Source organism: Pleurodeles waltl, chromosome 4_2, assembly GCF_031143425.1.
Source record: "Pleurodeles waltl isolate 20211129_DDA chromosome 4_2, aPleWal1.hap1.20221129, whole genome shotgun sequence".
Taxonomy (NCBI): Eukaryota; Metazoa; Chordata; class Amphibia; order Caudata; family Salamandridae; genus Pleurodeles; species Pleurodeles waltl.
Genome location: NC_090443.1, coordinates 447,536,485 through 447,561,052, shown reverse-complemented (window position 1 = coordinate 447,561,052; position 24,568 = coordinate 447,536,485). Strand labels below are relative to the sequence as shown.

At 46.8% G+C, this 24,568-nt stretch overlaps 1 protein-coding gene across 1 annotated transcript in view; it reads left to right on the top strand.

Annotated features, from left to right (window-relative positions):
• ATP13A1 (ATPase 13A1) overlaps window positions 1-24,568 on the top strand; it is a 381,010-nt gene that overhangs the window by 275,413 nt on the left and 81,029 nt on the right. The window contains exon 22 of the mRNA XM_069231770.1: window positions 17,059-17,255. Coding sequence (XP_069087871.1) covers window positions 17,059-17,255 — 197 coding nt within the window. The remainder of the gene's footprint in view (window positions 1-17,058; window positions 17,256-24,568) is intronic.

The window sequence follows — 24,568 nt, the reverse complement described above, 5'->3', positions numbered from 1 at the left end:
CGCCCTCGCTGGCCCTCCCTCTCCCGCTCTCGCTGGCCCTCCCTCTCCCGCTGGCCCTCCCTCTCCCGCCCTCGCCGGCCCTCCCTCTCTTTCTCTGATATCTGATGCTAACATGATTGAGTGTGTGTGGGGATCCTGCTAACCAGGCCTCAGCACCAGTGTTCTTGCCCCAAACTGTACCATTGCTTCCACGATTGGCACACAGCTAAGTCCCTTGTAAAAGATACCAGTGGTATCAAGGGCCCTGTGGATAGAGAGTGCCCCTAAGGGCGGCAGCATGTAGTATGCCACCCTAAGGAACCCCTCACCTAACACATACATACTGCCATTGCAGATTGGGTGTGTTGGTAGAAAGAAAAGGTAAAATTGATATGGCATCCCTCTCTGGGTGCCTTGCCCACAAACCACTGCCTGTGGCATAGGTAAGTCACCTGTCTAGCAGGCCTTACAGCCCTAAGGCAAGGTGCACTACACCACGGGTGAGGCATAGCTGCATGAGCAATATGCCCCTACAGTGTTCAAGTCCATTCTTAGACCCTGCAAGTGCAGTGTAGCCATATAGAGTGCATGGGCTGGGAATTTGGCCTTACAAACTCCACAGCTCCATGATGGCTTCACTGAAGGTTGGGAAGTTTGGCATCCAACTTCTCCGCTCTATAAACCCACACTGATGGCAGTGTTGTATTTATTGTAAAATGCACACAGAGGGCATCTTATAGATGCCCTCTGAATTTCTCCCAACTCTCTAGTATGTGGCCGACCGGTCTATGCCAGCCTTCCACTACCAGACAACTTTATGACCCCATGGGTTGGGAGCCTATGTGCTCTCAGAAGTCAGGGGCAAAGCCTGCTCTAGGTGGAAGTGCTTCACACCTCCACGCTGCAAGAACAGCAACACTTGGTGGTGAGCCTCAAAGGCTCCTGCCCTTTGTTCTGCTGTCTCTGGCCACTCCTGCAAGTGGAGATGCCTGCCCCCACCCTGGACCAAACCCCACTTTTTGCAGCAGGAATTTAGTAAACGCCAGGAGGAGTGTCCACGTTAGCTGGGACCATCCCTAGGGTGCCCAGAGCTGAGGTGAACCCCTCCTGGCAGAATCTTCCATCTTGTTTTGCAGGGTGATAGCCAAGAGGGTTAAGTATGTTCTCCCCCCCCCCCCCCCAACCCCTAAGGGAGTGGGTACAGTAAGGGTGTAGCCATCGACTACTGCTATCTGACCCCGTAATGCCCCTAAATCTAGCATTTGGAGACCCCACTGAACCTTGCTGTGCAGATTCCTGGAGGCCTAAAGGAGAAGGACTGAAGTGCTGCACCAGCAGTGAAGACTCCAGACCACAACTGACTTGGCCCCAGCCCCAGCCCTACCGCCTGTCTGCAAGACTCCTGCTACAAGAAGATGACCCGTTCTGCAGGACCAGCGACCTCTACAAACCCCCAGATGACTGCCTGCCTTCCCTAAAGACCAAGATCTCCAGAGGACAGTGTTTTTTCCACAAAGGAGCCTCCAACCTGGACTCCAGAGCCGTCCGGGTCCACGAGTCCTGCTCACTCTGTACCTGATGCCCACTGCCCGAGTCCAGATGGTCCACCTGACCAGAGAGGGTTCCCATGTGGTTCCGACCTCCAGTAGCCCAGCTTGACCTCTCCTGGCCAACACGACGATGCCTGAATCCTGAAGGACGCCCCTGACAGAGACCGGATCAGGTAAAGATACCAGACACCTAAAGGTACCCCTGCACCAGCAGCCCCCTGGCCTTGGGGAACCCAGCTGACGGTCCATCGATGTTCAGAGAGCCTCAAGTTACCTGTCCAGCCATTGGTCTTCTTCAGCCTACCCCCTGGACCGAGCCTGCAGCCTCTTTGTGAACCCGGAGTTTTCCATTTAAAACTACTGTGTTTACACCCTGCACTGTGCCGCCACTGAGGGTGTGTTTGGTGCTTATCTGTGGCCCCTCAGTGCTGATCTAAACCTCCCAGGACCAGTGCCCTGAAACTGGGGGTACTTACCTGCAAACCATTCACTTCAGAGTGCCCCCATCCCACCATAGGATTCCATTGGGTGCCCGACACTAACTTTGACCTCTTCACCTGGCTGACCCCTGTGTTGCTGGAGGTGCACCCTTGGTGTCTTCTTAAATTTTGCCCTGTGGACACCTTAACCCCTGAAGACTGGTACTGTAAGTTGAGAACTTACCTGTAGACTGTGTATTTACTTTTTCCCCCCAGGACTGCATTGTCTTCAATGAAAATTGCACTGTCAACTTCTGATATTGAAAAGTATTACTTACCTGAAAGCTTATGTTCGATGGCATATGTTGCTGCAGATACACATGTTTCGCACAGTCCGCTGCCTGGTGTTGGGCTCGGAGTATTACAAGTTGTTTTTCTTCGAAGAAGTCTTTTTTGGTCACGGGACCGAAGGACTCCTCCCTCTTCGGCTCCATTGCGCATGGGCGTCGACTCCATCTTAGATTGTTTTTTTCCGCTGTCGGGTTCGGACGTATTCCTTTTCGCTCCGTGTTTCGGTTCGGAAAGTTAGTCAGAATCTCGGAAGAAAGCGTCGGTATTGTTCCGTTCGGTATCAGGATAGTTAGGTACATCGACACCGATCATCGGAAAACTTTGGGGTAGCTTCGATCCCCCATCGGGGCCTGGTCGGCCCGACCGCGTGCGACATCGAAGCCGATGGAACGGACCCCGTTTCGTTTCTGCCCAAAATGTCACAGTAAGTATCCTTATACAGATCAGCACTTGGTCTGTAACTTGTGCTTGTCCCCCGAGCACAAGGAGGATACCTGTGAGGCCTGTCTAGCCTTCCGGTCCAGAAAAACACTCCGGGACCGAAGAGCCAGGCGTCTACAAATGGCGTCCACGCCGACAAAACAACGTTTCGACGACGAAGAGGAAACATTCTCGGTTCCGGAATCAGAATCCGGATACTCCGACGTCGAACAACAGCAACAAACAGTGAGTAAGACGTCGAAAATTAAAACCATCGAGAAGACAAAAGCCCAAGGGACGCCACTGCCAACAGGCCATGGCTCGACCCATAAAACCGGCGAGCCGTCGAAGGCGCCGAAAAAGGGCACTCCCATAGCGAAGACACCCGACTCCGGTCGAGGGACCGCCATGGAGCAACCTCGGAGCCGAGATAGCGGCTCCGAGAGGCAAAAACAAGATGCCGGCACCGAAAAACATCGGCACCGAGACACACTGCCGAAAGCCACAAAAATTCTGTTGGTGCCGAAGCCGAAAAAAGATTCTCTCTCGGCGCTGAAAAGTTCCACACCTCCATCCTACACAGAGGAACAAGGAATAAGTGGCCAGATGCACAGATTTGGACAAGAGCTCCAAAGTGTAGAATCAGATTACACACAAAAGAGACTGTACATCCAGCAAGACACAGGGAAGATATCAACCTTTCCCCCAATAATGAGAAAAAGAAGGATCGGACTTCTCAAGGATGACGCACAACCACAAGCCAAAGTGGTTAAAAAAGTCACGCCTCCGCCCTCTCCACCACAACAGGCATCGCCGGCGCAAACACCGCCACAAATGCACTCACCAGCGCAAACTACCATAAGTCAAGATAATCAGGATCAAGACGCTTGGGACCTATATGACACCCCAGTGCCGGACAATGATCCCGATTCATACCCCACAAAGCCGTCACCGCCAGAGGACAGTACCTCATACTCGCAACTGGTGGCTAGGGCAGCAGAATTCCACAATGTCCAACTGCACTCCGATCCTATAGAGGATGATTTTTTATTTAACACCCTCTCGGCTACACATAGCCAATATCAATGTCTCCCAATGCTACCAGGGATGTTACGGCACGCAAAACAAATTTTTGAAGAGCCCGTAAAATCAAGAGCCATCACCCCAAGGGTGGATAAGAAATACAAACCACCACCCACAGACCCAGTGTTTATTACTTCGCAGTTACCACCTGACTCCGTAGTAGTAGGGGCAGCTCGCAAAAGAGCAAATTCCCATACATCTGGCGACGCCCCACCTCCGGACAAAGAAAGCAGAAAATTTTATGCGGCAGGAAAAAGAGTAGCATCACAGGCAGCCAACCAGTGGCGCATCGCAAATTCTCAAGCGCTGCTGGCCCGATATGACCGCGCACACTGGGATGAGATGCAACTTCTCATAGACCATCTTCCCCAGGAATACCAAAAAAGGGCGCAGCAAATAGTTGAAGAGGGACAAACGATCTCAAACAATCAAATCCGCTCTTCAATGGACGCAGCCGATACTGCAGCGAGAACAGTCAACACTGCTGTCACCATAAGGAGACACGCTTGGCTCTGCACTTCAGGCTTCAAACCTGAAATCCAGCAGGCTGTCCTTAATATGCCCTTCAACGAGAAACAACTTTTTGGCCCTGAAGTGGACACAGCCATTGAAAAACTTAAAAAGGACACAGACACGGCCAAAGCCATGGGCGCACTCTACTCCCCGCAGAGCAGAGGCTCTTTTAGAAAAACTCCATTTAGAGGGGGGTTTCGTGGCCAACCCACAGACACCACCAGCCAACAAACAAGGACCACACCATATCAGGGTTCATTCCAAAGGGGAGGTTTCAGGGGATATAGAGGGGGTCAATTCCCAAGGAGTAGGGGAAGATTCCAGACTCCAAAAACACCTCCACCTAAACAGTGACTTTCAAGTCACACAACCCCTTCACTCAACACCAGTGGGGGGAAGACTAAGCCAATTCTACCAATCTTGGCAGCAGATTACAACAGACAATTGGGTATTCGCAATAATCCAACATGGCTATTGCATAGAATTCCACAAATTCCCACCAAACATCCCTCCAAAAACACGCAAAATGTCACCACAACATTTAGAACTTTTAGGACTAGAAGTTCAAGCACTACTGCAAAAGGATGCAATAGAGTTAGTACCAGTACAACAAAAAAACACAGGAGTTTACTCCCTGTACTTTCTAATTCCAAAAAAAGACAAAACATTAAGACCAATATTAGATCTCAGGACACTAAATACCTACATCATATCGGACCACTTTCACATGGTCACACTACAAGACATCATTCCACTGCTCAAACAGCAAGATTACATGACCACATTAGACCTAAAAGATGCGTACTTTCATATACCGATACACCCTTCTCACAGAAAGTACCTAAGGTTCGTATTCAAAGGAATACATTACCAATTCAAGGTGTTGCCATTCGGAATAACAACTGCACCAAGAGTATTCACAAAATGTCTAGCAGTAGTAGCAGCACATATCAGGAGACAACAGATACATGTGTTTCCTTACCTAGACGATTGGCTAATCAAGACCAACACAGTAAAAAAGTGCACAAACGACACCACATATGTCATACAAACCCTTCACAAACTGGGTTTCTCCATCAACTATACAAAATCACACCTAGAACCGTGTCAGACACAACAATATCTAGGGGCAACCATCAACACATCAAAAGGAATTGCCACTCCAAGTCCACAAAGAGTGCAAGCATTCCACAAGGTGGTAAGTGCTATGTTTCCAAACCAAAAGATACAAGCAAAATTTGTGCTAAAACTTCTAGGCATGATGTCATCATGCATAGCCATTGTCCCAAACGCAAGACTACACATGCGACCCTTACAACAGTGCCTAGCATCACAATGGTCACAGGCACAGGGTCAACTTCAAGATCTGGTGTTGGTAGACCGCCAAACATACCTCTCGCTTCTATGGTGGAACAGCAACAATTTAAACAAAGGGCGGACATTTCAGGACCCAGTGCCTCAATACATTATAACAACAGATGCTTCCATGACAGGGTGGGGAGCACACCTCAATCACCACAGCATTCAAGGACAATGGGATGTACACCAAACAAAATTTCATATCAATTACCTAGAACTGTTAGCAGTATTTCTAGCGTTAAAAGCCTTTCAACCCATAATAACACACAAATACATTCTTGTAAAAACAGACAACATGACAACAATGTATTATTTAAACAAACAAGGAGGAACACACTCAACACAATTTTGTCTCCTAACACAAAAAATATGGCAGTGGGCGATTCACAACAACATTCGCCTAATAGCACAATTTATTCCAGGGATCCAAAACCAACTAGCAGACAACCTTTCGCGAGACCACCAACAAGTCCACGAATGGGAAATTCACCCCCAAGTTCTGAACAAGTACTTTCAAATTTGGGGAACACCCCAGATAGATTTGTTCGCAACAAAAGAAAACGCAAAATGCCAAAACTTCGCATCCAGGTACCCACACCGCGAATCACAAGGCAATGCTCTATGGATGAGTTGGTCAGGGATATTTGCATACGCTTTTCCCCCTCTCCCTCTCCTTCCATATCTAGTAAACAAGTTGAGTCAAAACCAACTCAAACTCATACTGATAGCACCCACATGGGCAAGACAACCTTGGTATACAACTCTACTAGACCTTTCACTAGTACCGCATGTCAAACTACCCAACAGACCAGATCTGTTAACACAACACAAACAGATCAGGCATCCAAACCCAGCATCATTGAATCTGGCAATTTGGCTCCTGAAATCCTAGAATTCGGACACTTAGACCTCACACAAGAATGTATGGAGGTCATAAAACAAGCTAGAAAAGCTTCCACTAGACACTGCTATGCATCTAAGTGGAAAAGATTTGTTTGCTACTGCCATACCAATCAAATCCAACCATTGCATGCCTCTACAAAGTACATAGTGGGATACTTACTACATTTGCAAAAAGCGAATCTCGCTTTTTCATCTATAAAAATACACCTCGCAGCAATATCTGCTTACCTACAAACTACTCATTCATCGTCTCTATTTAGAATACCAGTTATTAAAGCATTCATGGAAGGGCTAAAAAGAATTATACCACCAAGAACACCACCAGTTCCTTCATGGAACCTTAACATCGTCTTAACAAGACTCATGGGTCCACCTTTCGAACCCATGCATTCCTGTGAAATGCAATATCTAACCTGGAAAGTCGCATTTCTCATTGCAATCACATCCCTCAGAAGAGTAAGTGAAATACAGGCATTTACCATACAAGAACCATTTATTCAAATACACAAAAATAAAATAGTTCTAAGAACAAATCCAAAATTTCTACCAAAAGTAATCTCGCCATTCCATTTAAATCAAACAGTAGAATTGCCAGTGTTCTTCCCACAACCAGATTCCGTGGCTGAAAGGGCACTACATACATTAGACATCAAAAGAGCACTAATGTACTACATTGACAGAACAAAGCTAATCAGGAAAACAAAACAACTGTTCATAGCTTTTCAAAAACCACACATAGGAAATCCAATCTCTAAACAAGGCATTGCTAGATGGATAGTCAGATGTATTCAAACATGCTATCTTAAAGCCAAAAGAGAATTGCCTATTACACCAAAGGCACACTCAACCAGAAAGAAAGGTGCTACAATGGCCTTTCTAGGAAACATTCCTATGAGCGAAATATGTAAGGCTGCAACCTGGTCTACGCCTCATACATTTACTAAACACTACTGTGTAGATGTACTAAATGCACAACAAGCTACAGTGGGCCAAGCTGTACTAAGAACATTATTCCAAACTACTTCAACTCCTACAGGCTAAACCACCGCTTTTAGGGGAGGTAACTGCTTTATAGTCTATGCGAAACATGTGTATCTGCAGCAACATATGCCATCGAACTGAAAATGTCACTTACCCAGTGTACATCTGTTCGTGGCATTAGTCGCTGCAGATTCACATGTGCCCTCCCACCTCCCCGGGAAGCCTGTAGCCGTTTAGAAGTAGATCTTAAATCTTAAACATTTGTACATTTGTAAATAATTATTATAAACTTTTTATGTACATACGTATTCACTCCATTGCATGGGCACTATTTATAGCAAACAACTCCATCCTCACCCTCTGCGGGGAAAACAATCTAAGATGGAGTCGACGCCCATGCGCAATGGAGCCGAAGAGGGAGGAGTCCTTCGGTCCCGTGACCAAAAAAGACTTCTTCGAAGAAAAACAACTTGTAATACTCCGAGCCCAACACCAGGCAGCGGACTGTGCGAAACATGTGAATCTGCAGCGACTAATGCCACGAACAGATGTACACTGGGTAAGTGACATTTTCATTATCAGTGAATTTCAATTAACTGTGCATTTGATACTTAAAAATGATACATTCTTGAAACTGTACTTACCTGCAACAAAGATTATTTTGGTTCTGGAAGTAAAGTAACAAAGTATATTTTTTTATATATATACATTGGCCTTGAGTTAGTCGTGAGTGTGTGCCTCATTTCTTGGCTGTGTGTACAACAAATGCTTAGCACTACCCTCTGATAAGCCTAACTACTCAAACAATACCACTAAAGAAAGCATTAGTATTATCTACTTTAGCCTCTGTAAGTCCTCTGGGGACTCTGCACACTATACCTTACTTTGGTATAGTACATACAGAGCCAGCTTCCTACAAGGTGCTCCGATTACTTATTTTCCCAGGTGGTGGAAATGGTGCGGGCCGGGGTCCGAGTGGATCCAAAGGTCATTATGGCGATGGTGTCTTGGGAGGGGAGCTGCTTCCAAAGGGGGATCCAGCAGGAGAGGGTTGGGGTGCGAGGGAGTTCAAGGGTGGTGGGCTGGGGGGGGTCGAAGTTGCTGTAGATGTCAGCAGTTTTGAGGTGGAAGTAGTTTGAAAGTTCGTCGCAGAGGGCTTGGGAGGGGTGGATAGTGTTTTCAGCGGTAGTGGGGCAGGAGAATTCTCTTGACTATGCTGAAGAGTTTCCTGGCATGGCTGGTGTTTGCCTCGATGCAAGTGATGAGTGATTCTTTCTTGGTGCCTCTGAGACGGTGGTGGTAAGTTTTGAGGGCAGATCTGGAGGAGTCTAGGTTGGCGGGCGTCTCATTTGAGGGTCTGTAGTTCTGGGGTGAACCATGTGGCTTGCTTGGTGGTATTGTTGCTTTTAGTGTTTTTCAGTGGTCGACTGTCAGCGGTGGCCAAGAGCCAGCTGGAGAGGCTCTGGACATGTACTTCGAGGGTATCTGCAGGGCTGCATATGGAGCACATGAGGGTGGTTATCTAGGGGGGTGTGGGTGACTTTTCCCCTGTTGTAGCGTGGGGGTTTTGGTTGAGGAGTTGTGTGGTCGATCAATGGTGAAGTGTAAGATGTTTTGGTCGGTCCAGGTTACTTTGGTGGTGTGGGTGGGCCTGGTGACCAGCTGGGAGAGGCCGATGTTGCTCATGTTTTCAAGGAGTGAGGCAGAGTTGGAGTTGTTTAGGTCTTCTAGGTGGAAGTTCAGGTCTCCTAAGACGATGTAGTAGTTGGAGTTGATTGCCAAGGGGCAATGAAGTCTGAGATGTGGTTGCAGAAGTTGGGGTGCAGTATGGGGGAGGGATGTAGGTGAGGGTTCCTCTGACGGTGGTTTTAGTGTTTGATTTGATCTGGAAGTTGGTGTTCCATGATCAGTGTTGTCGTAGCCAGTGGCGGTACATTGTAGGGAGTCCTTGGGGATGATGGTGATGCCTCTGCCGTGTCTGTTGGGGCGGTTGCGGTGGATTATCTTGTGTCCAGAGAGGGTCGCGGTTGCGATGTCTTGTGTGGCTTTGGGGTGAGCCAGGTTTCAGTGATGAACATTATGTTGGACGTGAGGGTGGTGATTGTGTCCCAGATCTCAGAGGGATCGGACATTGAGTAGGACGCAGTGGAGTTGTGGTTTGTGGCTGGTAGTCTGTTGTGAAGGTGCTGAGGTTGTTTCTACGTTGCAAGAGAAGTGGAAGTTGCAGAAGGAAAAGAGTCCTTTTGTGGATCAAGACGAATCTGCAGTGGGTGTTCTGGGTCTTTGACTTGAGGCTTAGGCGGTCATCTAGGGTGTAACGGCGCTGGGCGGTAGATCCTGGCGCTGGACACAGTTGAGGCGCAGACATGCTTGCCTTTGGCGTGCCCACTGCACAGTGACCGCCATTAAGCAAGTTCGGAGGGCGAGGGGGTTGGGGGGTGGGGTAGAAAAAGGCAGGAAGTGGGTGGTGCAGTTGGGGGGCAGGGGAAAGCGGCAGTAATCACCAAACAGTGACAGATGGGCAACTATGCAGGCAGTAGGACAGCGAATCGGCACACAGAAGTCAAGATGAGAGCAATACAGTATGGTACTCGGACAAAATGATAACTAAGTGGCAACAGGATCAAAAGTGCAATATGACGAGATAATACAGTAAATACACTAAGGGGGAAGACAGAAACAACACGAAACACAGTATGAAAACGGCAATAATGGTGCAATCACGAAGGTGCAAGGTAGGCAGCAGTGACACATAACACTAATGCAGCATGAGAAGGGCAAAACAGTACAGTTACAAGGGGGGGATACAGATGGCCGGGGCAGCAGCAGAACAGAGCAGGGCTCTGAGGCAACAGTCTGAGAGTGGGCAAGAAGCTGCAGGGGAGCAAGATGCAGGACCTGCTCAATTGGACATCATTTCTCAGCTTTCTAATGTCTGCCCCAGTGTGGTCCTACCTATCCTGAATCCTGGTGTATGAAACTGAAATGTGGCATGCAGACCTATTTCTTCCCACTTTGCTACAGTACCCTACAAGTGTGCTAGCTGGATTTGCCTGATGCCCCATCTGTCTGTGCAAAAATCCAGGCCAGGGCTCTCTGTATGGATTCCAAGCCGCCAGTGGATCAGTCTGTCACTCACATGAGCGTCCAGTATGTAGTTGTCTCATGGCTTAGCACATTGAATGCCCTAAACTATGACCTATTACGTCCAGCATCCCCCTCTTCTCCAAACCCTGGGCACTCTTCCCTCATTCACACATGCCTCTGGATCTCTTCCGTCAGTAGTATTCCGGCCCACATCCCCCGCCCTGGGGTTCCTCCATCAGGTGGTCTATGTCCAATGGGTGCGCCCACTCATCAACCAACTCTGTCCACAAGCCTGCTATGGGGCCTTCTTCTTTTTCAGCGCTCTATCTTCAGCCTGGGCCCACAGCATTTTGTGTCTAGTCCATGTCTGAACTCTTGGCCCCCCTGACAGTTTCCATGCCATGGCTATTCTCCTCTTTGCCAGTATCATGGCCAGATCTAGAAACCTATTCCCTAATTTGTTTAGGCCTGCCCAAAAGGCAGACTTCAATAGATGTCTCAAGGATGTGGTTCAGGGTTGTTTAGTCGTGCTAAGACTGTCCCCCAAGAACACCTGCAGATGAGCACGCCCCACGTCATGTGGATGAAGTCCACATCCAGTGCTGCACAACTGGGCATGGCCAGGGCTCACCACCGTAAATCACCCCAATCCTACACTGCACCAAGTATGATGTATGTGTGTAATTCTACTGGATATATTTTAGGTGGGTGTTGCAGGATACCTTCTGAGGGTATGCTAACAGTCTTCTCCATTGAGCACCCAAGATGTCTTGGCCCGGTACAGCAGTCCAGCATTCCCTCAGGGCCTCTAGGTGCTTCCCAGCCATCATTGTTTAGAGCCCTGTAGAACCATGTGATCAGGTGTCTCCCTGTCCCCATCATCAATAGTTGCTGAAACATTTTGGTGGGTCACAGGTCCGCCCTCTCACTGGCCCCAGAAGTCTTAGAACACTTGTGAGAGCACCTCATATTTAGGGAATTGGTCTGCCGGCAAAGTTATCTGCTCCATGTCTGGCATAGGATGAGGGGGCCCAACAGTTAGCAGTCGCTCACTGTTACCATCCCCACCTCAGTCCAGGGGTTCATCTGTCCCTAAAGTATGTGAGTGGGTCTCCGTGTGGTATCTGCACCAACAGGAGTTCAGGGGCATAAAGCGCCTTGCCTTCTATCCACTTAACACAGCAACACCAACATCTCAAGACTGTGGCTATGAGGGGTCCTGTTGTGGGAGCCTCAGTGCTGGCCATAGCATTTTTGTGAGTAATGTCCCCTGATTGGGTTCAGCCTCTATCTGGCCTAGCTCATGTATTTGTGATCTATCAAGCCACAGTGTTATCAACTGATGCTGTACTGCCAGGTGGTATAGTTTGAAGTCAGGGACACAGAGTCTTCATTCCAGAGGCAGCCGGCACAGGGTGGCTAGCAAGACCCTCTGACTGCCTCCATCCCAGATAAGCTACCTTAAGAGGGAATAAAACTGTCAAAACCACGACACCAGAACTCACAGGCAAGTTTGTGAAATAATAAAGCAGCCATGGGAGCATAACCATCTCAGAGAGCTATATGCGCCATAATGGGCAGTCTTAGGGAGCGATGGAGGGGGACACAAGATTGTAGGGATCGCATTGCCTTGGCCAGATTGCCCTCCTGTAAATCAGAAGGTTCATGATAAACGTGAATACCTAGATATTTGAAGGGTCTGTAAGTTTTGCACATCACAGGGAATACACACGTCTTGGCTCTGTTTTACCAACAATCTGGAGAAAGCCCCATACTCTTTGAGGAGCCGCAAGGCAAAGCCAATACTATCTTCCTCGTTCCGCAGGTAAATCATAAGGTTGTCTGCTTAAAGGGAGATTATATGTTCCTCTCCCTCTACAGTGAGTCCATTACACTGGCATTCCATCTGAAAGTACACTGCCAACTGTTCGATAGCCAGGGCAAAGAGTAGTGGGGACAGTGGGCAACACACTCTCGTGCCTTGAAAGATTTTGTAAGAATCCAAGATGGGGCAACCAGTTTTCACCATGGCTGTGGGCTTAGAATACAACTGCAACCAGTAACCCATCCTGTGCCCAGCCCCATATGGAGCATGACTGCTTCTAGGAAGTCCCATCACATGGTATCAAAGGCCTTTTTTAGGTCTATTGACATGATCATGGTCTGTGGGAGAGTCTTTCCCATCCTGGTTGTGGACAATGTTATGCAGCAGCCGGAGAGTGTGGGAGGTATTGTAAACCCATTCTGATCAGTGTGTATCAGGTCTGTCATGCATAGGCCCAATTAGGAGGATAAGAGCTTGCTCAAGACCTTGAAGTAGTACTAAGCATTGAGAGAGATCTGAAGTCTGCTGTGCCAGCCTCTGGCAATTTAGCGTTGGGCAACAGCACAACCAGGGAGTCTCTTGTCAAGTCCTGGCAGTGTCCCAGATCATGCGCTTCCTTGTACAGGGCCTCCAGCTTCGGGCCAACAGTGACAGCTAGGGAATGGGGATAGATTACTTCATGATGACTCCATAGCAACAAGTAGATGGAAGCAGGTTACTTTGTGATGAGTCTGTGACAGCTAGGGAATGGGGATAGATTACTTCAAGATGACTCCATGACAACCATAGGGTGAGGGCACATTATTCCATGATGACTTCATGACAACTAGGGGATGGAAGCAGATTCCTACAAATGACACAATGGCAACTAGGGGATGGGAGCAGACTATTTCACAATGTCACTACTACTTCAGGTGGTGTTATCTCAATCTCACTAACCATTAACTCCTTTAGTTCTGACAGGATGTGTCTCAGCAGTGATAGGTAGATAGTAATGACAGTGGGAGAGGAGCACGTAGAGAGGTTTTGAGTGAGAGTCTGTTGGTATGTATGTTCAGAGGATGTTATAACGCTTCTGAGATGTGCCAGTAAATATTATTACTGGGAGAAGGGGACAGATGTGAGTGTTCCTGTGAATAGCTTGAGATGAGGAGCAGGTCAATTATGATTTAATGGGTTTGCAGGTTTCTGGTGTTACAGAAGTGAATGGTGTAGTGAAATATGTGAAAAGCATTGCAAGTTGTTTTGTTATTGGCTTGTAGGGGTAGGGCAAAGAGATTGTAATGAAAGTGTTAATGTGAGTGGTTGAAGGTATATGATGTGAATCACTGAGTTGTTAATGGGCGTCTCAACGGTGGATGTTGTATGAACAAGTGTTGGAGACTGGTTAAGAGTAATATTCAGAGTAACTGTGCGATGCGAGTGATGATGCATAGTTGAGCATAAACTTTGAGCGACTAGGAAAAATGGATGTGTTGTAAGTAGCTGTTTGGTGTCAGGGCATTGCGCCACCGGAGCGTCACAAAACCTAACGCTCCGGTGGCGCTAGGGGCTCATAAATATGCCCCTTAATCTGCATGGTACATGTTGTTTGCAGCAGGCATATTCACCCTCTGCGCTACCATAAAAAATCCACTAGATAATCCGATCTCTCACCAGTCAGAACATTAATCACCAGAGTTATCTTGACCTATTTATTGTTGCCTGAAAATGTCTGTAGGCAAGGAACGTCACAACAGGTGTTTTTAAAACCATAATCTACTTGTAACCACTGCGCCCCCACCTGAAGTCAGCACCCAGTGTGGTGGCACTGGTCGCACCGCCCTAGAGCCGGCCCTGGCTGGAGTACAGAAGAGAAACCATTGTAGTAAACCATAAACCCAGAGGCGTAACAAAACTTAAGGTGCTGCTACTTCCCTGCTTCACCAAGGCACTGTTTTAGCCACTTGGCCTGAAGTTTGTATGCTGGACTTTTTTCCAGCATCAGGGTCTCTCCTACTTTGGCTTTCCAAGGTAGGACAGTTGACAGCGAGAAGGTGGGATCTGGGGTGATGCCCAAACTCTGATGACAATATCTATGGGGGAGTAAGACCAAGCGACTTTGCTCGATAGCAGGCGATGGTGCATAATGTTGGACTCAGAATCTGAGTAGCAAACCTGTTTCTGGTAGGGTCTCTGTTGGAGACCATGGGCAAGAAGCAAAAGTCACCATTGCAGGAATGGTTTCTCACTGCTGCAGAATTTCACTGAAGCTGCCATTTTTTTTTACTTTGCAGTACTGCACTTTACACAGTTAAAAAAGCATGTAAAGTTTCAAGTTGCCTGAGTCTGCAACCCCTTGTTAAAATATCAAGTGGCTAAATTTCACAGAATGTGCAGTATAGTTTGCATTCTTTAAATTTATAATTTGTTTTTCCCGGCTGCATGATTTAGACAATACTGCCCAATAATTTCATACTCTATTGCTGCCTAATCCCATTGGCCCTACCTACTATTGATCAATTGGAATCTAAACTAACATGTTTTTAACATTTTATCACACTATACTTGTTAATACGGATTATTCAAATAAAATGATGTAAATAAGCTCAAACATATTTACCTGTGAGTGTTCTTACTTATCTTATGAAGCACACTGTATGCTAATTTGCATTTAAAGAAAACTCTTAATGCCTAAATAGTGTTCACTGAGTAGTAATCAGCAAATAATTCTAAAATCACACCGCAGGTTGGACCTGTCTTACAAAAAATGAAACCAAAATAGTGGGTGTATTCTTGGGGTAATCAGCAAATCATTCTCAAAACATTTTAGAAAGAAATGATGCTTGTGGAGTTTTAGATATATATTTTCAAATCATCAAAAAACACATTGGATCTTATGAAGTAATTAGATACTCATTCTTAAATCCTCCTGAAGTCATCAGTAATAGTCATACCTTGGGAAGTCATCAGATACTCATTTTCAATTCATCCTCGAATCATCAGGCTTAAGTTTCTAAACTTTGCTGATGACTTCAATAGCTTGATGATGTGAAAACGACCTGCAGTAGTTTGATGATCATCCAATGACTGGGATGGCTTCTAAAGTAATCCTGTTTGACCTGGACCCTCACATCCTCTCTGCTTAAACTGAAAAACATAACAAAAGAAGCATGTGTCCCAACTCCCCGGCTCAAAGCAGCCCAGCAACATCTGGCCATCTGAACAACAATAATCATAAAAACAGCCATAACAGTCGCCCTCCATTACAACTCTGTGGGATCGAAGGTGAGGGTAGGCTCAAAGTACGATAAAGTTTACTACCTCAGTCTTACCCCTACAGTATCCTTGTCAGCCACAGCACTCCCATTGGAGGCACTAGCCTCCAGGTCTACTTCAGCACACCCACAGGGGCCTTCAGGGGAATCAAGAGGGAGGTCGAGAGACACACCACACACATACACCACACACACACACCCCTACACCTACACACACCCCTACACCTACACACACCCCTACACCTACACACACACACACCGCTACACCTACACACAAACACACCCCTACACCTATACACACACCCCTACCTACTGGAGACCCTACTTCTCAAGGGTCTCGGTAATCTGTGCGCCTGGGTTGCGACATCTGCTGCCGAGGGGGCAGTTTATGAAGGCCACACAGCTAGTTCGAGTGCTCTGCGTTGCCCTTATTGGTCCCTCGACGCAGGTGACCCCGCTGTAGGAAAAGGGAGGGTCTTGCCCATCACCGCCGTCCCACGGGTCTGCGTGCACCTCATTGTCGATATTGCCTGGGAGTGGTGTTGCACTTCAGGGCAGCGAGCCCGTCAGGCCCCGCTTCCACACTGCAGCCACAGTCCTCGCTACTCCTCTACAGTGGTCCTCCAGTCTGGGCACAGATTTCATTGTGGGACCCCGCCAGGGGGAGCGCAGGGCTGCATAATCTTCTCATGGGGCCGCAGGATCCCGGATGGCCCCCCGAAGGCAGAGAATAAATCATGATAATGTTGGACTGGTTCGGAGCTACAGTGTTAGCTGACTGCCATTTTGGCTTGCTTAGCCACAACCGCAGATACCCACTAGGTTATGATGCATTTTCTTCTTTCAGTCTAATTTACATTATCGTAGTTTTCAAATGGCATTTGTCTTCTTCAAAGCATTCCTGCTTTCTCTAAATTGTTGCATATTTCATAGATTCTGGCTTCTGTGCGGATTCTCCCTGAAGACAAATATGAAGTCTCACCATGAGTTTATGAAAGATAACTATATAGGATTATTGTTTTCAATGAGGTCAGATGAGAATGTAGACAGATGTAAAGGCGTTCGTTTATTATTCTTTTAACTTCATGTTTTGCATAAATTGGGATAAACCCTGAAGGTGGATGTGGAATTCCTAAGAAAAGGATCTTTGGGAGTACAATATAAACAGGTAGATAACTTTTTTTTTTTTGTGTTAGACCTGAAAGTTGGTTGCATGCTTAACGTAGATTTTGACATTACTTAATCTAGAGCATTTTTAAAAGCTTTTTTGCTTGCTTGCCTCGAAGACCATTTGTCTTTCTTATGCTTGCCTTTTTGTCCCCGGTTTGCAGTCTGTCATGTCATTAAACAAGGTCGATGCACCCTAGTGACGACCTTGCAGATGTTTAAAATTCTGGCCCTGAATGCCCTCATCCTTGCCTACAGCCAGAGTGTGCTTTATTTGGAAGGTGTGAAGTTCAGCGATTTCCAAGCAACTCTTCAAGGGCTCTTACTGGCGGGATGCTTTCTTTTCATCTCTAGGTCCAAGGTAAAGTAAATATTCGAGTGTTACAGTACTGCGCCAAAAGACCTGATTTATTAATGCTTTTTGCATAGTAAAAATACAAAAGTAATAACTGACTTTGCTCAGACACCCTCTTTTTATTTAGCTCACTGTGGAGAGATCCACTTTTTCTGTTTAGCACTATGCACCGATTCCCAGTTTCTCTGCAAAGAACATTTGCATTTATCCACTGATCTTCAAAGATGTTCATATTCTAGAGAGACAAAAAAGCATAACAGTGGTAGTTTTGAACAGTACAGTGAAATGCAGCCTGTGTAATAAATACAATTGAGAACGAGTAACAGAACATACTGGTATAAGGCATTCCACTCTCTTCCATGCTAGCACTCAAAGGGTTGTTTGTAGACAACGTATATATGTTTGTATGTGTACATTATATCTGTAGCCCAAACCTCGCCAAAAAGCAGAAGAACATACATGGTCCAATTGCCTTGTTTTTTCTTTTTTACTCTTACTCTGCAGTCTGTTGGTGGGCCGGACTGTGAGTGTGGAGAGAGCCAGCAGACTAAGCTTGTCTGCAAGAAAAAGGGTCCGGTGTGATGGTTTTGTAAATGATGCAGCTAGTTTGAAGCTGCTGCTGGCCGGCAAGGGGAGCCAGTGGTATTCCATCAGATGGGTGATGCGATCATATTTCATCAGGCCCTGATGAGGCATGCTGCGGTGTGTAGGATGCCCCTAAGGGGTGCCATTGTGGGGTCTCGGAGGCAATGGAGTCAGGCATCATCGTCCAGACGTGAGAGTACAAGGGCTTGAACAGCAGTACCAGAGTTGCTTTCTAGAAGAAATGTTTACTTTAGAACAGACTGCTGGTACCTGCGTGTCTGTTTTTTTTTTTTTTTTTTCTTTTTTGACAAAGTGTTTCTTGAGGATGAAGTTGGTGTCCAGGGTAACTCTTAGTGACCTGGCATTGGTGAAAGTGGGGTTCGAAGCCATTAAGGTTCATGTCATTGAGAGAGGTTTGTACTATATCTTATTGGAATTCTTGCAGATAACAGGAATTCTGTGTTTGTTGGGTTGAGCTTCAGGCAGGTAGGAACTGGACATCGAGAGCCAGAAGATGTGCAAGCAGTGTTTTAGACGTTAGGTGCCTAAAGCAGAGGAGACTTTAAAGTAATAAGGGCAAAGAATACCGAAGATGCTTTTGTGCTAAAAAGCTTGTAGAGTGTTTCTCAAAGGATCTCCATTGATAATCAGAATCAGTAAAAGGTCCCACCCACATGAGGAGACCCTGGAGCATTTCTTCCAAAGTAACGTTCTGTGGAGTATTTTCACCTTACTTTGGAAAGGCCAGGAGGTATATGTGACTCCATTGTACATTTTTGTGCAACTACTTAAACAGGCTATATTGCCAATTCCATTATTTTACTTAAAAAATGGAATAAAAAAAAAATCCATCCTTTGAAAGGCACTAAATATATGAAAAGTGACATCTTTCACAAATTATTTTTATTCTCTTTCAAAGTGAAGGTTAGCGAAATGTAACTCTATAGATGGGAGCAACGTGAAACGTTTGAACTCTGCACCTTTGCGGGGACCTTGATCTCCAGTGTCCCTTCATGCGCTCTAGGTGGCATTTGACTCGGTTCTGTTTTTTTCTGGCTCCTGCTAACAGGATTCTGGAGCACAGAGCGCTGACTTTTTTCTTTTTCCCCAAATTCACTTCATAGGCACTTTAAAAGTGGTACACTCGGCATCCGTAAGGACACTGTCAAACAATATATATTTTTTTACATTTTATTTTTGGAAAATGCCATCCATTTTAGTAAAGTGCCTAAAATAGTGCAGAAAAAATGGCAACATACCCACTCAGGATGTGTATCCTTTGTTTTCCTGATAGTCATGACACCAGAAGATGTAGTCACTGTAGCACTCTCTTAAAGCGCACCTTGAGAGAGTGAGATTAGCCTGCTTGGCCAAGGGGAGGGTGAAAATGCAAGATTCCCTGCCTGGTGAGACTGCGGAGGACTGAGAAGAGGCTGCTCACTCTACTAGTGCCTCTTTCTAACCCTCTGAGGTCTCCCACAGAAAATGATCGAAAAAGACAACAAGGTGAAGCATTACATCCCCATTCAGTGAGGAGCAAATTGCCGAGAAGTAGTATGGCAACTTCTTGCTTGCTTTCGAGGAGATCATCCACAAGAAGACAGTGGAGTGGCTTTCAAAAATAAAAGCATGAGCCTACTGTCCATCTAGACCAGCGTCTCCAGTCATCATACCTCTCTAAGTAAGGTGAAGATACTCACAAAGTGTGACTGGAAGAAGCACTCCGAAGTCCCCCACATGTGGGCAGGACTATTTAGTGCTCATGAATTCCATGGAGATTCCTCTGAGAGAGAAATAGGATTACAAGTTATAAACCATTTCTTCTCTCAGAGGATTTCCATGTATTCACTCAAAAAAGAGGGATCAGGAGGAATTGTGGTCCAGTGTATATCCTCCTAATGGAAACGTCAAAATATAAATGATACACTGTTCCAACCAAAAAGAACGGAAACTAGTGGCAGGGGTCCTAAATTCTAGGAGCAAGAGGCCTCACACATCCGTGGGATGTCATGCTTCATCATCGGCACTGCTCCTCGTCAGACCAGCACTGCAATGTCTGACGGGCACCACCCCTGGTGGGGGGGCTCTTTGCTGGAGATCTTTTTTTAAATGGTGGTGCCGTGACCCCGAAGGTGAAAAAGTGACAAAGCAGATCAAAAGAAAGCGTGGTTAAAATTGGCTCTCAAAACCGCCACTGAGACAATAGTTTTATTAGACCAGATGGACGGTCAGGGCCAAGGTTAAAAAATGTATAGTCATAAGAGTGAAATTAGAAATTGAGATCAATCACTCTATAGGAAAAAATATATCAAAGGGAAGAGTCTGGAAATTTTCCAAAGCTTACCCTGTCATGGGTCAACATGTTTCGCATCCTGGTGGTCCATACGGATCCAGTGATGCTTCATCAGGACCTAGATGACTATGTGTATCTCCTAATTAAAAGGGCCACATATGCTTCCTTAGAAAGTGTACAAATTACTGAAGACCAGAGAATACCTTGGAGAAGTAACAGTCCCTTACATAAATGAGGAACCGATAATTCCTAACTGTCGCCCTGTGAATGAAAGTACTCAGGTTAAACAGGGGTTTCTCTGGTCTTCAGTAATTTGTACACTTTCTAAGGAAGCATATGTGGCCCTTTTAATTAGGAGATACACATAGTCATCTAGGTCCTGATGAAGAATCACTGGATCCGTATGGACCACCAGGATGCGAAACATGTTGACCCATGACAGGGTAAGCTTTGGAAAATTTCCAGACTCTTCCCTTTGATATATTTTTTCCTATAGAGTGATTGATCTTAATTTCTAATTTCACTCTTATGACTATACATTTTTTAACCTTGGCCCTGACCGTCCATCTGGTCTAATAAAACTATTGTCTCAGGGGTGGTTTTGAGAGCTAATTTTAACCACTCTTTCTTTTGATCTCCTTTGTCACTTTTTCACCTTCGGGGTCACGGCACCACCATTTAAAAAAAGATCTCCGGCAAAGAGCCCCCCCCACCAGGGGTGGTGCCCGTCAGACATTGCAGTGCCGGTCTGACGAGGAGCAGTGCCGATGATGAAGCATGACATCCCACGGATGTGTGAGGCCTCTTGCTCCTAGAATTTAGGACCCCTGTGTAAGGAAATGCCTCCTTGGCATGGTTGCCCCCTGACTTTTTGCCTTTGCTGATGCTATGTTTACAATTGAAAGTGTGCTGAGGCCTGCTAACCAGGCCCCAGCACCAGTGTTCTTTCCCTAACCTGTACTTTTGTATCCACAATTGGCAGACCCTGGCATCCAGATAAGTCCCTTGTAACTGGTACTTCTAGTACCAAGGGCCCTGATGCCAAGGAAGGTCTCTAAGGGATGCAGCATGTCTTATGCCACCCTGGAGACCTCTCACTCAGCACAGACACACCGCTTGCCAGCTTGTGTGTGCTAGTGAGGACAAAACGAGTAAGTCGACATGGCACTCCCCTCAGGGTGCCATGCCAGCCTCTCACTGCCTATGCAGTATAGGTAAGACACCCCTCTAGCAGGCCTTACAGCCCTAAGGCAGGGTGCACTATACCATAGGTGAGGGTACCAGTGCATGAGCATGGTACCCCTACAGTGTCTAAACAAAACCTTAGACATTGTAAGTGCAGGGTAGCCATAAGAGTATATGGTCTGGGAGTCTGTCAAACACGAACTCCACAGCACCATAATGGCTACACTGAAAACTGGGAAGTTTGGTATCAAACTTCTCAGCACAATAAATGCACACTGATGCCAGTGTACATTTTATTGTAAAATACACCACAGAGGGCACCTTAGAGGTGCCCCCTGAAACTTAACCGACTATCTGTGTAGGCTGACTAGTTCTAGCAGCCTGCCACAAACCGAGACATGTTGCTGGCCCCATGGGGAGAGTGCCTTTGTCACTCTGAGGCCAGTAACAAAGCCTGCACTGGGTGGAGATGCTAACACCTCTCCCAGGCAGGAATTGTCACACCTGGCGGTGAGCCTCAAAGGCTCACCTCCTTTGTGCCAACCCAGCAGGACACTCCAGCTAGTGGAGTTGCCCGCCCCCTCCGGCCAGGCCCCACTTTTGGCGGCAAGGCCGGAGAAAATAATGAGAATAACAAGGAGGAGTCACTGGCCAGTCAGGACAGCCCCTAAGGTGTCCTGAGCTGAGGTGACTCTAACTTTTAGAAATCCTCCATCTTGCAGATGGAGGATTCCCCCAATAGGGTTAGGATTGTGACCCCCTCCCCTTGGGAGGAGGCACAAAGAGGGTGTACCCACCCTCAGGGCTAGTAGCCATTGGCTACTAACCCCCCAGACCTAAACACGCCCTTAAATTTAGTATTTAAGGGCTACCCTGAACCCTAGAAAATTAGATTCCTGCAACTACAAGAAGAAGGACTGCCTAGCTGAAACCCCTGCAGCGGAAGACCAGAAGACGACAACTGCCTTGGCTCCAGAAACTCACCGGCCTGTTTCCTGCCTTCCAAAGATCCTGCTCCAGCGACGCCTTCCAAAGGGACCAGCGACCTCGACATCCTCTGAGGACTGCCCCTGCTTCGAAAAGACAAGAAACTCCCGAGGACAGCGGACCTGCTCCAAGAAAAGCTGCAACTTTGTTTCCAGCAGCTTTAAAGAACCCTGCAAGCTCCCCGCAAGAAGCGTGAGACTTGCAACACTGCACCCGGCGACCCCGACTCGGCTGGTGGCGATCCAACACCTCAGGAGGGACCCCAGGACTACTCTGATACTGTGAGTACCAAAACCTGTCCCCCCTGAGCCCCCACAGCGCCGCCTGCAGAGGGAATCCCGAGGCTTCCCCTGACCGCGACTCTTTGAATCTAAAGTCCCGACGCCTGGGAGAGACCCTGCACCCGCAGCCCCCAGGACCTGAAGGACCGGACTTTCACTGGAGAAGCGACCCCCAGGAGTCCCTCTCCCTTGCCCAAGTGGAGGTTTCCCCGAGGAACCCCCCCCTTGCCTGCCTGCAGCGCTGAAGAGATCCCGAGATCTCTCATAGACTAACATTGCGAACCCGACGCTTGTTTCTACACTGCACCCGGCCGCCCCCGCGCCGCTGAGGGTGAAATTTCTGTGTGGACTTGTGTCCCCCCCGGTGCCCTACAAAACCCCCCTGGTCTGCCCTCCGAAGACGCGGGTACTTACCTGCAAGCAGACCGGAACCGGGGCACCCCCTTCTCTCCATTCTAGCCTATGTGTTTTGGGCACCACTTTGAACTCTGCACCTGACCGGCCCTGAGCTGCTGGTGTGGTGACTTTGGGGTTGCTCTGAACCCCCAACGGTGGGCTACCTTGGACCAAGAACTGAACCCTGTAAGTGTCTTACTTACCTGGTAAAACTAACAAATACTTACCTCCCCTAGGAACTGTGAAAATTGCACTAAGTGTCCACTTTTAAAACAGCTATTTGTGAATAACTTGAAAAGTATACATGCAATTTTGATGATTTGAAGTTCCTAAAGTACTTACCTGCAATACCTTTCGAATGAGCTATTACATGTAGAATTTGAACCTGTGGTTCTTAAAATAAACTAAGAAAAGATATTTTTCTATATAAAAACCTATTGGCTGGATTTGTCTCTGAGTGTGTGTACCTCATTTATTGTCTATGTGTATGTACAACAAATGCTTAACACTACTCCTTGGATAAGCCTACTGCTCGACCACACTACCACAAAATAGAGCATTAGTATTATCTATTTTTACCACTATTTTACCTCTAAGGGGAACCCTTGGACTCTGTGCATGCTATTCCTTACTTTGAAATAGCACATACAGAGCCAACTTCCTACATTGGTGGATCAGCGGTGGGGTACAAGACTTTGCATTTGCTGGACTACTCAGCCAATACCTGATCACACGACAAATTCCAAAATTGTCATTAGAAATTGATTTTTGCAATTTGAAAAGTTTTCTAAATTCTTAAAAGACCTGCTAGGGCCTTGTGTTAGATCCTGTTTAGCATTTCTTTTAGAGTTTAAAAGTCTGTTAAAAGTTTGAATTAGATTCTAGAATCAGTTTTAGTTTCTTAAAAAGTATTCCAACTTTTAGAAGCATAATGTCTAGCACAGATGTGAATGTGGTGGAACTCGACACCACACCTTACCTCCATCTACAGATGAGAGAGCTAAGGTCACTCTGTAAACTAAAGAAAATAACAATGGGCCCCAAACCTACCAAAATACAGCTCCAGGAGCTTTTGGCAGAGTTTGAAAAGGCCAACCCCTCTGAGGGTGGCAACTCAGAGGAAGAGGATAGTGACTTGGAGGACAATTCCCCCCTACCAGTCCTATCTAGGGAGAACAGGGTCCCTCAAACCCTGACTCCAAAAATAATAGTCAGAGATGCTGGTTCCCTCACAGGAGAGACCAACACCTCTGAAATCACTGAGGATAACCCCAGTGAAGAGGACATCCAGTTAGCCAGGATGGCCAAAAGATTGGCTTTGGAAAGACAGATCCTAGCCATAGAGAGGGAAAGACAAGAGATGGGCCTAGGACCCATCAATGGTGGCAGCAACTTAAATAGGGTCAGAGATTCTCCTGACATGTTGAAAATCCCTAAAGGGATTGTAACTAAATATGAAGATGGTGATGACATCACCAAATGGTTCACAGCTTTTGAGAGGGCTTGTGTAACCAGAAAAGTGAACAGATCTCACTGGGGTGCTCTCCTTTGGGAAATGTTCACAGGAAAGTGTAGGGATAGACTCCTCACAC